Below are 16,887 nucleotides of genomic sequence, written 5' to 3'. Positions count from 1 at the left end.
AAGAAACATATAGAACACTTTTCGCAAGGATCAATATTTAAAAAGACAAAGCAGCGGGTAAGTTAATTATAATCAATTTTTAAGTCCCTATATAGTTTTTTGTAAATAACTCATAAACGGTGTCCCATAGCAAAATAGGTTTTAATGAATAAATAATCTACATAAAATTTTCTCCAAAAACATCTTGAACCTTTTTTCTCTAGGATCAATATTTAAAACGATATTAAAGGAAGAAAGTTAATTACAATCAGTTCACAGGTCACTTTTTTTAAGTTTTTCGTAAATAACTCGTAAACGGTGGCCCGTTGCAAAAAACTATTATACCTACATAAATATTGAACATAAAATTGTCTACAAAAAAGGTTCTTTACACTTTTTCGCTACGATCAATATTTAAAGAGGTATTAAAGGGGGTAAGTTAATTATAATCAATTTCCAGGTCCCTATTTTTAGGTTTTCGTAAATGACTCGTAAAATAAGGCTCATAGCAAAATAAGTTCTTAATTTTCTTGTAAATAAATAATCTGCATAAAATTTTCTACGAAAAACATATTGAACACTTTTCTCTAAGATCAATATTTGAAACGATATTAAAGGAAGAAAGTTCATTACAATCAATTCACGTCACTTTTTTTAGTTTTTCGTAAATAATTTGTAAAGTATGACCCATAGCAAAAAAAAATCTGATACATAAATAATTTACATTTAATTTCCTATAAGACACATGTGGAACACTTTTCGCTAGGATCAATATTCATAAAGCTATTAAAGCGGGAAAGTTAAATAATGTGTAGAATTGATTATAATTAACTTACCCCCTTTAAAACCTCATTAAATATTGATCGTAGCGAAAAAGCGTACAGAACCTTTTTTGTGGACAATTTTATGTTCAATATTTATGTATAATATTTTTTTGCAACGGGCCACCGTTTACGAGTTATTTACGAATAACTAAAAAAAAGTGACATGTGAACTGATTGTAATTAACTTTCTTCCTTTAATATCGTTTTAAATATTGATCCTAGAGAAAAAAGGTTTAATATGTTTTTGGAGAAAATTTTATGTAGATTATTTATTCATTAAAACCTATTTTGCTATGGAACACCGTTTACGAGTTATTTACAAAAAACTAAATAGGGACTTTAAAATTGATTATAATTAACTTACCCACTGCTTTGTCTTTTTAAATATTGATCCTAGCGAAAAGTGTTCTACATGTTTTTTGTAGGAAATTTTATGTTTATTATTAATGTATAAGATATTTTAACGAAAAAATAAAAACAAGGAACCTTAGAATTTATTATAATTAACTTTCCCTCTTTATTATCTTTTTAAATATTGATCCCTGCAAAAAGTGTACTGAATCTTTTTTGTACAAAATTTTGTGTAGATTATTAACGTTTAACAACATTTTTTGATATTGGCCACCGTTTAAGAGTTATTTACGAAAAACTAAAAAAAGGGACCTTCGAAGTGATTATAATTAAATTTCTCGCGTTAATATCTCTTTGAATATTGACCCTAGCGAAAAATTGTACTGAATCTTTCTTGTAGGCAATTTTATGCAGATTACGTATGTAATAGAACATTTTTTGCTATGCGCCACCGTTTAAGAGTTATTTACGAAAAACTAAAAAAAGGGACCTTTAATATCAAATATCTCACTTCCGGTCAAGATTTCGATCGGACAACCGGCAAATTCGGATTCTGCGGGGTTTATTTAGGTTAAAAAACCCGGTTGTCAAAAAGTAATATGATTTGCCACTCGCATCAAGAAGGAGAGCGATTTTGATTTTTTTTGTCTAGTCTATTAAGTTGTAAGGCGGATTGCGCGAGCAGATGATTGCCCGCCGCGCGGGAATCCATACTGTGCTATATATTAATTATTAATATTATAAAGGCGAAAGTGTGTCTGTCTGTCTGTCTGTTACCTCTTCACGCTTAAGCCGCTGAACCGATTTAGTTGAAATTTAATATTGAGATAGTTTGAGTCCAGAGGAAGGACATAGGACAGTTTTTATGTCGGAAATCATCCCTGAAGAGAGTGCAAAGGGGGGTGGGATTGGAAAGCGTTAATGCATTGCCTAATAATTGAAGTAAGCAATGCGTGAATTGAATGATTGCTATTAGCATTATCCAGGCGCTATACCTACTTTAGCTGCTGTCACTAATTCCACGCAGACGAAGTCGCGGGCAAAAGCTAGTACACAATAATGCTACACGTTTTTGGGGCTTGGGGCCAGAAAATGCGCCGAAAGATTCTCTCTGACCAAAGAAGCTTGACGGCTCGGCCACGACATTACGCGACTGGCGACAGCGGCAGCGACAACCATAGCTGGGAACGAAAGGTCCGATCGCTGTGTCTCGCTCCAACCCATGGTTATCGCTGCCGCCGTCGCAAGTCGTGCAATGTCGTGGCAGAGCCATGACGCTGACGTTAGTTGCGTGGACCGCCATATGTTTGTTTTTAAACCACGCACGTCAAAAATTTCACAAATGTATGGCCGACAAATTGCCAGTCCTGCCACCACGCCACATTTTTACCCATTTCTCTATCGTTTTCTCTCTTGTTAAAACGTATGCAGTAAATGTTCATTGAATATTTTTGTGTCTTGCACACTCCAGCCACAACAAACATCACGGGTGCACTGAAACCGTGGTTCCGGGTTCCGGCAACGACGGGCACAAACTTAATACGTTAGTACTATTAAAACCGTTGGCTTTTATTGATACTCTAATCAATGAGGTTTTCTAGTAAATTTAAGTAATTTTGCTGTCCTTACATAAGAATGTTAAAAGTGCCTTAGCCATTTGAAATTTTAAGTCATGGTAGGGGAGCCCAAGAGGGATTTTTGGAGTTACTCGAGTGCGTCAGATCAACATAAGGGGGATCTTGCATCCTGTTGAGTAGGTAACTAGCTCCACCATGTATTATGACTCCTTAAAACAGAGCAGCCCGTCAGAATACATAGTAATAATAATCGATCGTCAGAAATTCTCGAGCGCGTCAGATTAAGGACATTAGGGTGTAAATGTATGGGCTCCCTTACATTCCACGACTCTTCTCTTTCCACACAGACTCTACGAGTAGGTATAGTGGATTAATTACTTGTTAAAACGTGTCCATTTCAATAATCTGACGATTTTAGCGACCCGTAAGCGAGTGGCAGATCAACTACTTAGTTGTTGTTGATCAGGCGTAAGTGGCGTAACAATTATTTTGGCTTAACAACATTCTCTTTAGATCCAGTCGATAGATCCAAAATGGATCTAGTGGGAAAAGTTTTTCTTCTTAGATCCAAAATGTATGTTGACATTTAGAAACTGGATCTATAGGGAAAATATAAATATCATTAGATCCATTAAATTTATCGACTGGATCTAAAGAGAATGATTGCGTCTAAATGATCAAACTAAGTAAGTTAGGTTGATTTGTGTAAGACTGATTTTATGTAAATATTTCTCAAATCACAAACGTGCATACAAAACATGCAAATAAGTAATTTTCACGGTTTATATTGTTCGTTGACTAGTGTATTGTGCCTCATTTGTACCTAACCTTACCACACTGATGTCTGATACAAATCAACAACCATTGATTTATGGTGATTTTGGACTCTGTTACTAATTGCCTGATGCTGATTGATCGTTGGCTCAACTTGTAACAAGAAAACACGTAATAAATCCTTTGTTAATCCAAAAGTAAAAGTCTTCCGACGACATTAGTGTCATTACCAAGGTCATCTAATACTAGAGTCTATATACACAAAGAAACGTAAATGTCAGTCCGAATTAACTTGGTTACATTTAACATAATTTTATCCATCGAATCATAAATTGTATAATTTACCTAATGCAGGGACGTGGGTAGTTTATAGCCAGACTAAACTGGAGTTAGACTTATACAAGTTTCCTTATTAAAGACAGGACCTATATAAAAGCTATGTCCTCTGTTCGTGGAGCTAGTTATGAAATCAAAAATAGTTTTTTTTTGTTTGTAGCTGTATCCGTAATTGTTATGCGTATACCTATGACGCAAATTAGACAAAAACAACTAAATGAAGTTATTTAAATAGTTTAAACAGAGAAAAGTGGACTTTATGATAACCATATTAGGACCTGTTACTCTGACGACTCAAATAGGCCCCAGCTCTTACAAAATTGATTAGGAAAAGATCAATAATTTTCATCCGTATCTATTTAATTTTAGTGCTATCGAAACAGGGTCCTAGTTATTTTCGTGTTAGAAAGTTAGTACTAGCTATGTATGTACTAGCAGTGCACTTTCCGAGTTACTTTATAGCGCCTACTAAAAAACTAACAGCAATGTTGTTTGTACGCAGCTGGAGGAAATCAAATCGAAGGAGCGAGTTATATTGCAGCTGAAGAGAGAGGCAGCGAGGGGAGCCCAGGACAGCACACAGGTAAGTTTGACTAAGCTATCATTTTATAGATTTTGAAACTGAACAGAAAAGCTGAGAAAATAGGTATGGTTACAAAAAAAGTAAAACTGCTAATTAGAATCAAATGAAAACGTGATACACGCGTCTCTTTAAGGGGCCCACTGATTAACAGTCCGCCGGACGGTATCGGCCTGTCAGTTAGAACAAAATTTTGACAGTTCCGAACAACTGACAGGCTGATACCGTCCAGCGGACTGTTAATCAGTGGGCCCCTTAACACTGTTCACAGCAAAGCTTATTTGAAACGTTGATCAGAATCAGGACGTGTTTAGAAATTGGTAACAAACATCTAAGTATAGTTGAATCATCGAGAGCGTGGAATTGCATATGTACAAAGAGAATAGATAGTATAGAGGGGTCCTATCATAGTAAATTTTGTAGTCACAGTAAATTTACTGCCATCTATCGACACACGACCAAAACTCAAAATGAAAACGTATAAAACTATCAAAAAATTTATATATTTGGATAAATGATTTTATTATTTTTATATCATTATGACCCATGTTCATTCACTGATACCTATGTGATAAAATTGTTAAATATGAAACGGTGTCATCACCGCCATCTAGCCGAGGATAGGCCAAAGGTGTATGCACCATCTGTCCGAGAATGACTTTTTCTTGACTTCCGAGGCACGTTTTTTCCTTAGACTTTATTCATCTTATACGGAGTTACATATGTCTTTGATATGTAGTAGTATTGTTTGTTTACAGGCATTCTATATTTGAATTTTCTATTTTCTTGTACTATCAGCATACAACCACTACAAATGCAATTCCATCTTCTCGATAATTCAACTATACTTCGCTTTTGACAGACGATTTTTATAATTGTGACAATAATTACCAGAAAGTATTGGTACGTAAGTATAAATATCTGGGAGACCGAGCTTTGCTCGGAAAATATATAAAAACTCAGAAATACGCGTTTTCCCAGTCAAAACCTAGCTAGATCGATTTATCGCCCCTGAAAACCCCCATAAAGCAAATTTTATCGAAATCATTAGAGCCGTGATCTCCGAAATATATGTAAATAAATAAATAAACAAGAATTGCTCGTTTAAAGGTATTAGATTACATAATATGTATTTAAATTACAAGACAAATACCTATAGCATGCGGTGTAAATAGGTATAATTTTGAAGAAAAGGTGATACGGAGTTTCGGTCGTTGGTGGCCCAATACTTTAAAATTTAAATACCTACGACGAAAATATATATTTAGCAGGACAGGAAACTATCCTACCTGATATATCTTTCAGTAGTTGACTTGCTCGACTGATTTTCTCTTATATGGAACGGAACTTGTTGAATATTAGCACATTAAAGCTCGGCAGAAAAAACGAATTAATTATTATCTTTAATATTGTAATACATTATTGAATTCATTTCTTTTTGATAATAACTGACATCAGTTGGATTATTTGATTGACATGACAGTTTACAACATTCTTTTATCGGTGGCCATCAAACAGGCAACCAAACTCCTTGGTGAAAAATGAACCAAAAGGTAACTTATATCGGTAGCGCCACCACAAGTATGAGCGTACAAAATATTATTAGCATTAACTCATTTCCTCCTGCCTTCTCAGTCGTGAATACAAATGCTAAGGGCGGTTGCATAATGTCACCGTTTTGTCATACGTACTTACCATCCACACTGTTAACTGTACATCGGTGGACCTTAATGCCTTTAGTAATAAGGTCCACCGTTGTACAGTCAGGAGTGTATTGCTGTTTGTACGTTTTACGATTTCCAGAAACACTCAAACGCAGTGTTTATAGTTCTCGGAACACTAGCTTTGGCTGTCCTGGGAACTGGTTGAGCCAAAAAGACGATCCTGTGCGGGTTATAAACCGAGGTAAACGGCGCATGACCTCTGTCATCTTATGCTTTTGAATAAGCTTGTGGTAAAATCTAGGTTGTTTAAAGTTGAACATTATTACTATGTCTTCGAGGAAACTTGCACGTCTGTACTTTCATAAGTACAGACGTGCAAGTTTACGTCAGTCGCTAGTCTACGTGAAAAATAACAAAATTCGATATTATTTTCTCTACCCACACGCTTGTTCTTTTAAGGGGCCCACTGATTACCAGTTCGCCGGACGATATCGGCCTGTCAGTTGTTCGGAATTGTCAAAATTTTGTTCTAACTGACAGGCCGATACCGTCCGGCTGACTGTTAATCAGTGGGCCCCTGATATATAATATGTTGTAGGTACCACTAAGAAGTTCAAGATATATAAAGTTTACATTGTGGCTTTACCAAAATAGAAAAAAGAAGATTCGACAGTCACTTTAATCGCCGTAAAAACATTTTAACAAATAATTTATGTATTATGTAGTCAAAGCCGACATTTTCAAAATCAACGCTCACTTGGTTGATCATCTGAATCATCTCATTCATCTCATCTCAAAATGTAACTGGTGTATCTCTAATTACATTAAATAATGATATAAAAATAGTCATCGATAATTCGATATCTAAACCACGAAGGCCTAACAATAGCTACCCAAATTTTAAACAGAAATATCAATTGAAAGTTTGAAAATTCCACCATTTCCGATGGGCTTTTCTCCACGTTGCTTACAAAAGTAAACCAGTGAAAACATTTTCCCCGATCACGTATAATTTCTTTAGATTTTGAGGCCACTTTTATACTGGTTCTCAAACAGTGCGCTTAACAAGCAATAATGTCTCTGAGGGCCTACCGCGAAGCACGTTCGACGTGTTGCCTTCCTGTCACACTTACGTACGAATTTACAAGTGGAACAAAGAGGCAACACGTCGAACGTCGTTCGCGGTAGGCCCTCTGCATTCCCGAGTCGTGTGAATTTGCCGCAGGCTGCGCGGGAGCAGAAGGGCTCTTATTAGAAAACTCACTAACTAGTTGACTATACGCAAACCACTATAAACATGAACTTCGATTTAGTATGGTTGTTATAGATGTAGAGGTCTACTTATACTGGAGATGAGTAAACAGACGAGTAAAATCGTTTCGTAAATAGGTACCGTAGCCCCGGGACGGTAGGTAGGTACCCTAATCAACTTATTAAATTAAATCATGTTATTTAGGTAAATGTAGGGTTAGCGACATGCAATCTATTCTAAGATATGATATTATGTGAGATGTTTGGTTGGTTTTAATGCTTTGGTACGATAACTATAATATAAGCGACCATACGTGGACCACATTAATTACTTGAAAAGTTAACAATATTCTCAAACTTTCCTGTGAAATCAGGATTACTAAGAGCATGCTACCGACCCGAAAGTATCCTGAAAAAAATAAACGAGAATGAAACCTAAACCTAGGTCTAGTTTGGATTTGACTGCTTTCGCTATAAAACCAACAAGACGCTACTGTAGAGGTTAGGAATGGACCAGTACGGATATGATGGTCGTTCTTGTCTACGTGACAGCGTGATAAAACGGTATCCGTCACTTTCAATCGCGCTCTGTTAAAAAGTGACGGATATTTTGTCCCGTGAATAAAGCATCCGTAATAGGCCTGCAGGATTCGAATTTCGAACCCGCGTCCACGACATCAGTTTACCAAAAGCGCCTGACTTTATGATTGCTTACTTACTACCTAAACAATTTTTCACTGTTGTTAAGTTACGTTACATGTTATTTGCGCGTCATCGTGATACTGTTACCACGCATGCGTGAACTGCCATGGCAAGCAGTTAGTTAGCAGTTAGACACGAGTATAGTCAGCGTCAGTTAGCGTATGGAGCTACACGTCAAACGTATCATAAGTTTTACAGAAAGAGGGTATATTTATTATCGTCTAGTACCCACAACACAAGCCTAATGAGCTTTCTGTGCTCTGTTTCTGTGGGACTAGATCGATTTGTGTAAGATTGTCCCGTAATATGGAATTATTGATATATATAAATGTGTAAAATAATTACAGTTTTGAGAGATATATACCGCTGTTTTTTAAACTATTAAAGGGTGGCAGATACTGACTGTGCGCGCGTTATGCTATCCGGTACTTTTCATGCTGACTTTACTTTACATTTGGGTGTTGAAAACATCATTGCCGTTGTAGGCGTTTCGTTAAATCGACGAAAAACCGTTGCAGATGATGTTGGGATGAAAGTGCGAATTTCGTAGTTTTGTAACGATTGTTTAATAGTGTTGGTACAGTTAGAGCTAAAGTAACAACGCGAATGAAGACATCAAAATGATTGCAGCCTACAAAGTGCATTCTGTACCTCCGCCTAAGTAAGTAACCTATAGCCAATAAGTCAGCGGTTCGCAAACTTTATTGGAACCCTTTTGAAAAACGAAATATTTGACGGAGCCCCAAATAAAAAAAATCGTTAGTCACTATTTAGGTAACTGTGGACCAGAGATATAGAAGAGCTGCTTATAGATTTGTTTTCGCTGTTTCTCACGGAGCCCCCACAGAGGCTTTGCAGAGCCCTAGGGGTCCGCGGAGCCCCCACAGAGGCTTTGCGGAGCCCCTAGGGGTCCGCGGAGCACACTTTGAGAATGGCTGCTATAAGTACAGTCAGGTGGGGTTCTATTTGCTTCGGCTAAAAAATGGGTATGACGTATGGCGTGGCGATGAAGGAATTAGGTAAGTGACAACATGACGGAAAAGCAAAATATACTGTATAGATTTCCGAGGACCAGCTTAATAATAAAAGAAAAAGCCATACTACCAGAACCTATGTCTATTACTTATATTAGTTATTAGGTTTAACTAAATTCTACATAATCCCGGATAATGTATTATGTTTAGTTTGCGTAACATAATTTGCATCGATTTGCCTACGTGACTAGCGCTTAATCAGCTAAACAGTTTCCAGGTGTATTGAGTAACTTCTATTTGGACTCTACTTAGACCTGTTTTTAGAATTACGGAGGCAATTTTCAGACGTTATACCTTGTAACTGAAATAATATGAGTTTAGGCCCGTTTCGAACTTTAGGATACGTCAAATATATCGGCTAGATACGATATGGATTGGATATGTCAGTGTCGAATGTGACGTTTCTTCAAACAAAAAAGTCACTTTTGACACTGACATATATATATCGTATAGGGTTGCCAACTTTTTTTTAGTGAAATATAGTATTTTGCTAAATTACATATAAAATATATAGTACACTGAAAGAAAATATAGTACAGTCAAGGAGATGGTATAAAACAAATGAAAAGTATGCCAAATCTCACGCGTGCCAGTAGGCGTGTGTAAAATCATGGGTTGGACTAAAGCAAAGGGGTTGCATTACTTAGAAAAAAATTCATGCGAGTGATGTTATTACGACACCTATTTTTCATGACGTTATCGTACCTACGTTAAAATAAGAATCTTTTATTTGAAACTTTTCTCTAAAATCAAAAATGGCCGAGATATTTAACCCGGAAGTTGAGAAAAATCTAGGACATTAAAAATTACGATGGATGTTGTGTCATCATAACACCTATTTTTTGTTGTGTTATTCTAGAGAATACGCTAAAATAAGCATGTTTTGTAGGAAACACTTATCTTTTAAATCAAAAATGCCCGAATTGTTAGACTTTATATTTTAATATTTGAAGGAAGTGTCAACAAGCGAGCGAAACGAGCGAGCAAGACCTTCCTGGGCAGAGCCGACTTGGATATGATTAGGTTAGAAGACTAAGGCGAGAGCAAAGCTTCGAGGTATTTTTTCTCAACAACCCAAAAAACGTAATTACACACATTACACAGCAACTTTCGTGTTAATATCCCAACTTTCGGGTCAAATATCTCGGCCATTTTTGACTTAAAGAAGAGTTTTTCCTACAAAACATGCTTATTTTAGCGTATTCTCTACGATAACACATTAAAAAAATAAGTGTTATAATGACACATCGAAATTTCGAAATTTTCCAAGTCCTAGACTTTTCCCAACTTTCGGGTCAAATATCTTGGCCATTTTCGATTTTAGAGAAAAGTTTTTCCTACATAACATGCTTATTTTAGCGTTTTGATTGAAATTTTTCTACGATACCTATACATTTTGCACTTTTGGTCTTTTTTTGCACCCCCTTTGCTTTAGGCCGACCCATTGTTCCTATTATAATCCTTATTACTTTGATCATTATCAGATTATCATTTTGGTCATCCATTTCTTAAGTAGTTTGAAATATTATTTCAATTTATTTCGTCGATGCAAAGTTACAAACTTCTGAAACGTCACATCACAAGATGAAAAAACCGTTGACAGTTGGCTGAGCGCTGTACATGAGGACGTGACAGTGACACTGATAGTGTCACTTTTGACATAACACTCTTGACAGTAACATTGACATGTAGGTTCACGTTCAAGCATGCAACACTCGCGCTTGTTCAGTTTAAGAACTTATTTCATATTTATGAAAAAAAAAAGCACAGCGTAAGGACCCATCGAAATATAGTATTTTTGCGTACTATATAGTATCCTAAAAATATATAGTACGCAAGACCGAAATATAGTACAATACTATATTATATAGTACGGTTGGCAACCCTATATCTAGCCGTAATATTTGACGTATCTTAAAGTTCGAATTGGGCAGTTTGTTAGTTTGTTAAACAAACTAACAAACAAGTAAATGAGGTAAACTATCTTCATCATCATCATCTCAGCCATAAGACGTCCACTGCTGAACATAGGCCTCCCCCTTGGACCTCCATACTTGCCGCTTGGAAGCGACCCGCATCCAGCGTCTTCCGGCGACCTTAACAAGATCGTCTGTCCATCTTGTGGGTGGACGTCCTACGCTGCGCTTGCTAGTCCGTGGTCTCCACTCGAGCACTTTTCGACCCCATCGGCCATCTTCTCTGCGTGCAATGTGGCCTGCCCATTGCCACTTCAGCTTGCTAATCCGGTGGGCTATGTCGGTGACTTTAGTTCGTCTACGGATCTCCTCATTTCTGATTCGATCACGTAGAGAAACTCCGAGCATAGCCCTCTCCATAGCTCGTTGAGCGACTTTGAGTTTTGAGATGAGGCCGATAGTGAAAGACCACGTTTCGGAGCCGTAAACTATCTTAGTTTACCTCATTTACTAGTAAGCTACGCCCGTAGCGCCACGTCTAAGCAAATTTGTTATCTTAACCACTCTTAACTGTGTTCGTGATTGTAATGTAATATGGTTCAGTTATCTGTCTGTACTAAAGATGAATTGATTGATTGATTGAAAAAACATGGTTTCCCGGATTGAAGTGAAAATGGTTTGTAGAGGCGTAACGACAACGACCAACGTGTCGTGATTAGTGCTGAATGGATCGAAATTGATTACTTTGATTTAAACTAATTCCCGATGTCCATTAAGCTAAAGTTTTACATACTTACCTAATTAAAAAAACATACTATACCGAGGTACATGAGGGGCTAGCCGAGACCAATCGATTGCGCCGTAGCGAACGAAACGGTAATGTCTCTCTATGACAGAGATTAGCATCTTGGCTCTTCATCTCATGTTTAAATCTCTCTCTTCTTAATCGCTCCCCCATTGCTGAGGATCGTGACTCCACTTGCGCTTTATAAATTGCCTCCAACTGTTTCGGTCTGTGGCTTGATGGAGGGCGGCATGTTTAAATAAGAGTCCGTTAATTGCGTTACACGAAATTTTTGTGTTTATTTTCATAAGGTTTAGTGTGTAGGTACATTAGCGTCTTTACGAGACCTCTGCGTCATTATTTTACTGATTAAAAATTATTTTGAACTCAATAAGATCAGATTCCTTGTACGTTTTTATGGTAGTTACTGGAAGTCAGAGAAAGTTGATTTGAATAAGAAAACACTTCCATAAGCAACTAAATCCCAAGTCCCAATTAGTCCGCTTCTCTAATAGAGCATGGTATCGATAACAAAACACTTAAAACGTCAGGACCACACGTGATAATAAAGAAATGTGCCCTCTTCCCTAATCATAAGCGTGTCTATGGAATAATTAAAAAAAACCGGCCAAGTGCGAGTCGGGCACGAAGGGTTCCGTACCGTAACGGCAAAAAAAAACACGTTTGTTTTATGGGAGCCCCACTTAAATATTTATTATATTCGGTTTTTTGTATTTGTTGTTATAGCGGCAACAGAAATTTTACATCATCTGTGAAAATTTCAACTGCCTAGTTATCACGGTTCATGAGAATCATGAGATACAGCCTGGTGACAAACTTAAAAAAAAAGCCCTCCTTTTACAAGTAAATAATAATATGTACTAATAGAGTTACAGACAAACGGTGTAGACTGAGCCCTTCTTATCGTTGAAATATGTATCGCTCACAGGCAGTTTTTCGCGGTAGAGAAATTTCGATTTTCGTTTTTCTTGGTAGACCAATCTATTCTGATAGAGTCCCGCCGGACCCTAAAAAAGATGCGGGATACAAAAAAGCGTCTGCGTCCCATTATCATCGGTGTGGTCGTGGGCTAACCGTTCCACGTTCAAACTGCCATCCACTTCCATACGGACTCTAGCAGTCGCGGCGCGCGCACGTTGAGACTCCGCCTGTCGCCGCTAGGTTGGCAATCCGTGTTCCATTTGATTTGAAAATAACGCTCATCTCTACTGAGCGTTGACTCTAATCCAGTGAAAAAGTGTTCTGTGACGTTAGTGTTAAGTTTTTTTTAATAAGTTTTTAACTTTGTGACTGTGTAGGTACAGCCGTGTAGTCGTGATCTAACGCTGTGAGACTTTATATTTCGGATTTACTTTCTATCTCTGTAAGTACCTGTTTTATTGTTCCTGTTTATCTTATTTCGAGTTTTCAATTCAAAGAGAAAGCATTTTTTTCGAATCTTTGTGGATTAAGCTGTAGCGTTTATTATCATGTAAACTTCTTATTGGAATCTGTTTGGAATTTTAAATGAGATTTGAAGATAATTCGCTAATTATGCCGTTGTACTGTTATTTGCTCTAATTTAGTAAATTGCGCACTACATTACAACGTAATTAAAATAGTTTCAAATGTGCATGTAGTAATGTAAACATTGCGTTTTCGATTGGCTAACATCATTAAAAATAATTACCTATCGTCGGCAACAATATCAGGAACGTATTATTAACACTAGTTAATTAGGAAAATATTTGACAGGAAACATTGTTCTTGTGATATCGCTACAAAATAACGGTTTATGTTACTGGCCATAGCTGTTGGCGATAACTTTTTGTTGACATAAAACTTTTTATTCGAACGGTTGTTCCTAATTTAAATTTTGTTTATTTTTTAAATAATGATAGTGTGTGAGGACAGTTAGTGGCCGACATCTACTATAGTTGAATCATCGAGAGCGTGGAATTGCATATGTAGTAGTATTGTTTGTTTACAGGCATTCTATATTTGAATTTTCTATTTTCTTGTACTATCAGCATACAACCACTACAAATGCAATTCCATCTTCTCGATAATTCAACTATAACTCCGAGTTCGTCTAAGCTAACTCTGCACAGACTTTTAAGTAACAACGTGTAGGTATTGGTTTCATTATAAACGTCATATTTCAAAGGAATTTGGCGTTTTTGTAGGCAGCTCCAAAATGTTGTTACTGTAATGTATGTGCAGATATAGCTTAGACTCCGACTCTAGGTAGAGACGACATTCTCTAATGGTATTATTTTATTTTACACAGTTTTCAGCATACTTACACCAAATAGAGCTACGTATTAAGGTAAATCTGCACTTTCTAGGTGACGTCCTTAATGATCATCAAGTTCACTAATTTTCCCATTCTAATATAATACTCGTATCTACTAGCTTGATCGTTGATGAGTGTATGTATTTAGCTTTGGTAGCGAAACCAGAAACCACAATGTTCGAGTGAATCATGTGGTTTTACTCATACTTATACGATTGGATATGCACCTACTAATTCCCTATGCATTTTTATTTACTTAGGTAGGTAAGCACATAAAGTTTATCGCACACTTATACTATAAAAGGCAGATTTCCTGCCATTAGGCGTTCTCTACCAGTTAACATTTAAGCCAAACTATACCTAATATTTTATTTATTGTTATTGTCTGATTAGCCTACTTGATGCTTGACGGACGAGGACACGTATTGTCATAAGTACACCGGTATCATTATAATTAGGTGTGTTCGGCAAATATGAAATAACCCTATAAATCGTCAAATAACCTTGTTACATTACACACCGTAATTTTCCCAGTTAATATTACGTTACCTACAGTTTCGCCACACCATAGCTAATAACAAAGGAACGCCTTTTTAATTATAAATACGAGCTTTGAGGGCTTGGTTAGGACCTCGTTGCACGAAACCTCCAGTTATTTTACGATCTATAATACACAGACTGGCATTATGGACATTACCTTTGCCTCTTCAGCCGGCGGGAGTAATAAAAAGTAACAATTTGTTTATGGCATCTCTGTAAGTGCTTAAATGGGAGCGAAACAGTTCAAACAGCTGACTAACGCCATTTGTAGAAAGAGTTCAACGTTACTTAATAGGATTATGAGCAGTACTTTCTTCTGCGTAACAGTTGTAGGTGTTCTGTTTTGTTGTGTGCATAACTGCAATATAATAAAATAGTTTTTATGAATGAACCAAATCTCTAATAACATTTATACCTAACTAATTGAAAATTGGCTACTTTCCTAGTAGTCAAATTAGCTTCTTTTTTAGAACTGTCAAAACGATTTGCTAATATTGAATTTATATGAAAACGCGTGTAGTGACGTCACAGTCAACTCACCTACTTATGATACTTCCATCCGATTTATTAAATAGAAATTGTGTTTAAAAATAATTGCTATCTATGTTTCTCTAATAATGACCTGGTGCTTTATTTCGTGCACGGTGTGAAATAATGTATTATAAGTAGAGGAAAGTACCCAATCGTAGTAGAAAAAGTAACGGTACGGAAGGTTGATTTTTTTTTAATTTTGCGTAAGAATTAAATTTGGCCAGTCTGTACTTTCCACCTGTGAAAGAGGTCGATAATATATCACCGATCACATGATGACTGGAAATTTCAATGCTGGCACAAAAACATCGTTATTAGCGGCACCGTCAAAAGAAAAAATGAATGCACAATAATTCGCTCTATTCATGCCTGGAACCTGTACTCGATAAAGGTACAAGTGCACCCATCGGACAAGTATTCACTATAATAAATAACTGTCATTCACTCCGTCCGTCTGCTCGTAAAGAACTTTCTACTCGTCCGTTGAATACAACGCGCCTTGATAATTGTGCTTTCAAAACTTATCGTGTGTTTTGATGTACATTCGATGAAGGGTTTGGTGATTATAAGGCAAATAAAAAATGTAAATAAATTGTGAGGATAAATATTTAATAATACTTATATTAAGATGCGTTATGGTCAATTTGTAGACATCAGTTTTAGAACCCATTAAAGTAACCGCCGATGCATATTTGTCGATATATAGTGGAGATATTGTAATATATAAGTAGTTACTTACTTTAAAATATTAATTTATTAAAACTTTTAAGCAATTTTCGTCTGGCCGTTGTTGCCTTGACCGGCGGAAATTAAAAAGATTAGTCGGCGAATATGGATTCTAAATTTAAATTGATGTAAACGCTTTCGATCAAGCACAATCAATTTACTAAATTATACTATGGCCATGACACGCCTTCTTAAAATAGCTTGAGTATGGAAACTACGGTAGATGTTACTTCATTAACGATATTTTTACCAATTTCACTTATTTAGTGATCTTTCATCCTCATCTTCACTTTAACAATCGACTCAAATGAAACGCCGAATCGATTGTTTACGTTAATTCGGTATAAGTAAACGTTTTCCAGTGAAAGTAAGATGTTCTTATTTTCTTATCTGTGATGCTGGAATTATTCTAAGATAACATGCACTCGAGATACGTGATATCGCACGTAATAATAGAGACGAGATAAAAATGCAGTCACGAAACTCGACGTGTGACCATGAACACTTAGCACAATTAAATTATCTTTCTGAAAGTGGAATAATAAGATACACACGTTTTTATTGGTAGGTAGATGACATGACATATATAATAGTCTGACGAAAAAGAGTAGAAATTAAAAAGTGGCAATACTTTCAAATCAATACATATAAGAAAACGGGACCATGCTACAGTATTGCCACTTTTTAATTCCTAGGTAGTCTATTTTGTCAGACAAGTGTCTGAAACCCACCCATACCCATTCGCTTTTCAAAACACTAGTATTATCCATCCTTTTAAGTATTTACTACAGTGGAATTGCTTAAATGCTTTCCACATTTGTTTCACAAAATAAATATCTATTTTTGGATTCAAAACACTTGTACATATATAAGAATAATCCCATCTACATATTTCCCATAGAACGAATGACTCATTTACACGTCAAACTTGAAAAAACACCTTCACCATTCAGGTCGCCCGTTCACCTATTGACATATGACCTCGTAGTGTATGGAACACAATTGAATGAATGGAAAAAATA

At 36.3% G+C, this 16,887-nt stretch overlaps 1 protein-coding gene across 3 annotated transcripts in view; it reads left to right on the top strand.

Moving 5' to 3' along the window:
* Positions 1–16,887, top strand: part of LOC134794159 (myosin-4-like) — a 200,475-nt gene that overhangs the window by 16,359 nt on the left and 167,229 nt on the right. For 2 of the 3 annotated variants that reach the window (XM_063765874.1, XM_063765873.1), the window contains one exon: positions 4,344–4,424. In XM_063765874.1, coding sequence (XP_063621944.1) covers positions 4,344–4,424 — 81 coding nt within the window. Of the gene's footprint in view, positions 1–4,343; positions 4,425–13,082; positions 13,157–16,887 lie in introns of those variants that run through there. The other variant, XM_063765876.1, reaches the window with a different exon arrangement.

This window comes from Cydia splendana, chromosome 10, assembly GCF_910591565.1.
Source record: "Cydia splendana chromosome 10, ilCydSple1.2, whole genome shotgun sequence".
In the NCBI taxonomy this organism is placed as follows: Eukaryota; Metazoa; Arthropoda; class Insecta; order Lepidoptera; family Tortricidae; genus Cydia; species Cydia splendana.
This window is presented reverse-complemented; position numbering and strand designations above follow the sequence as displayed.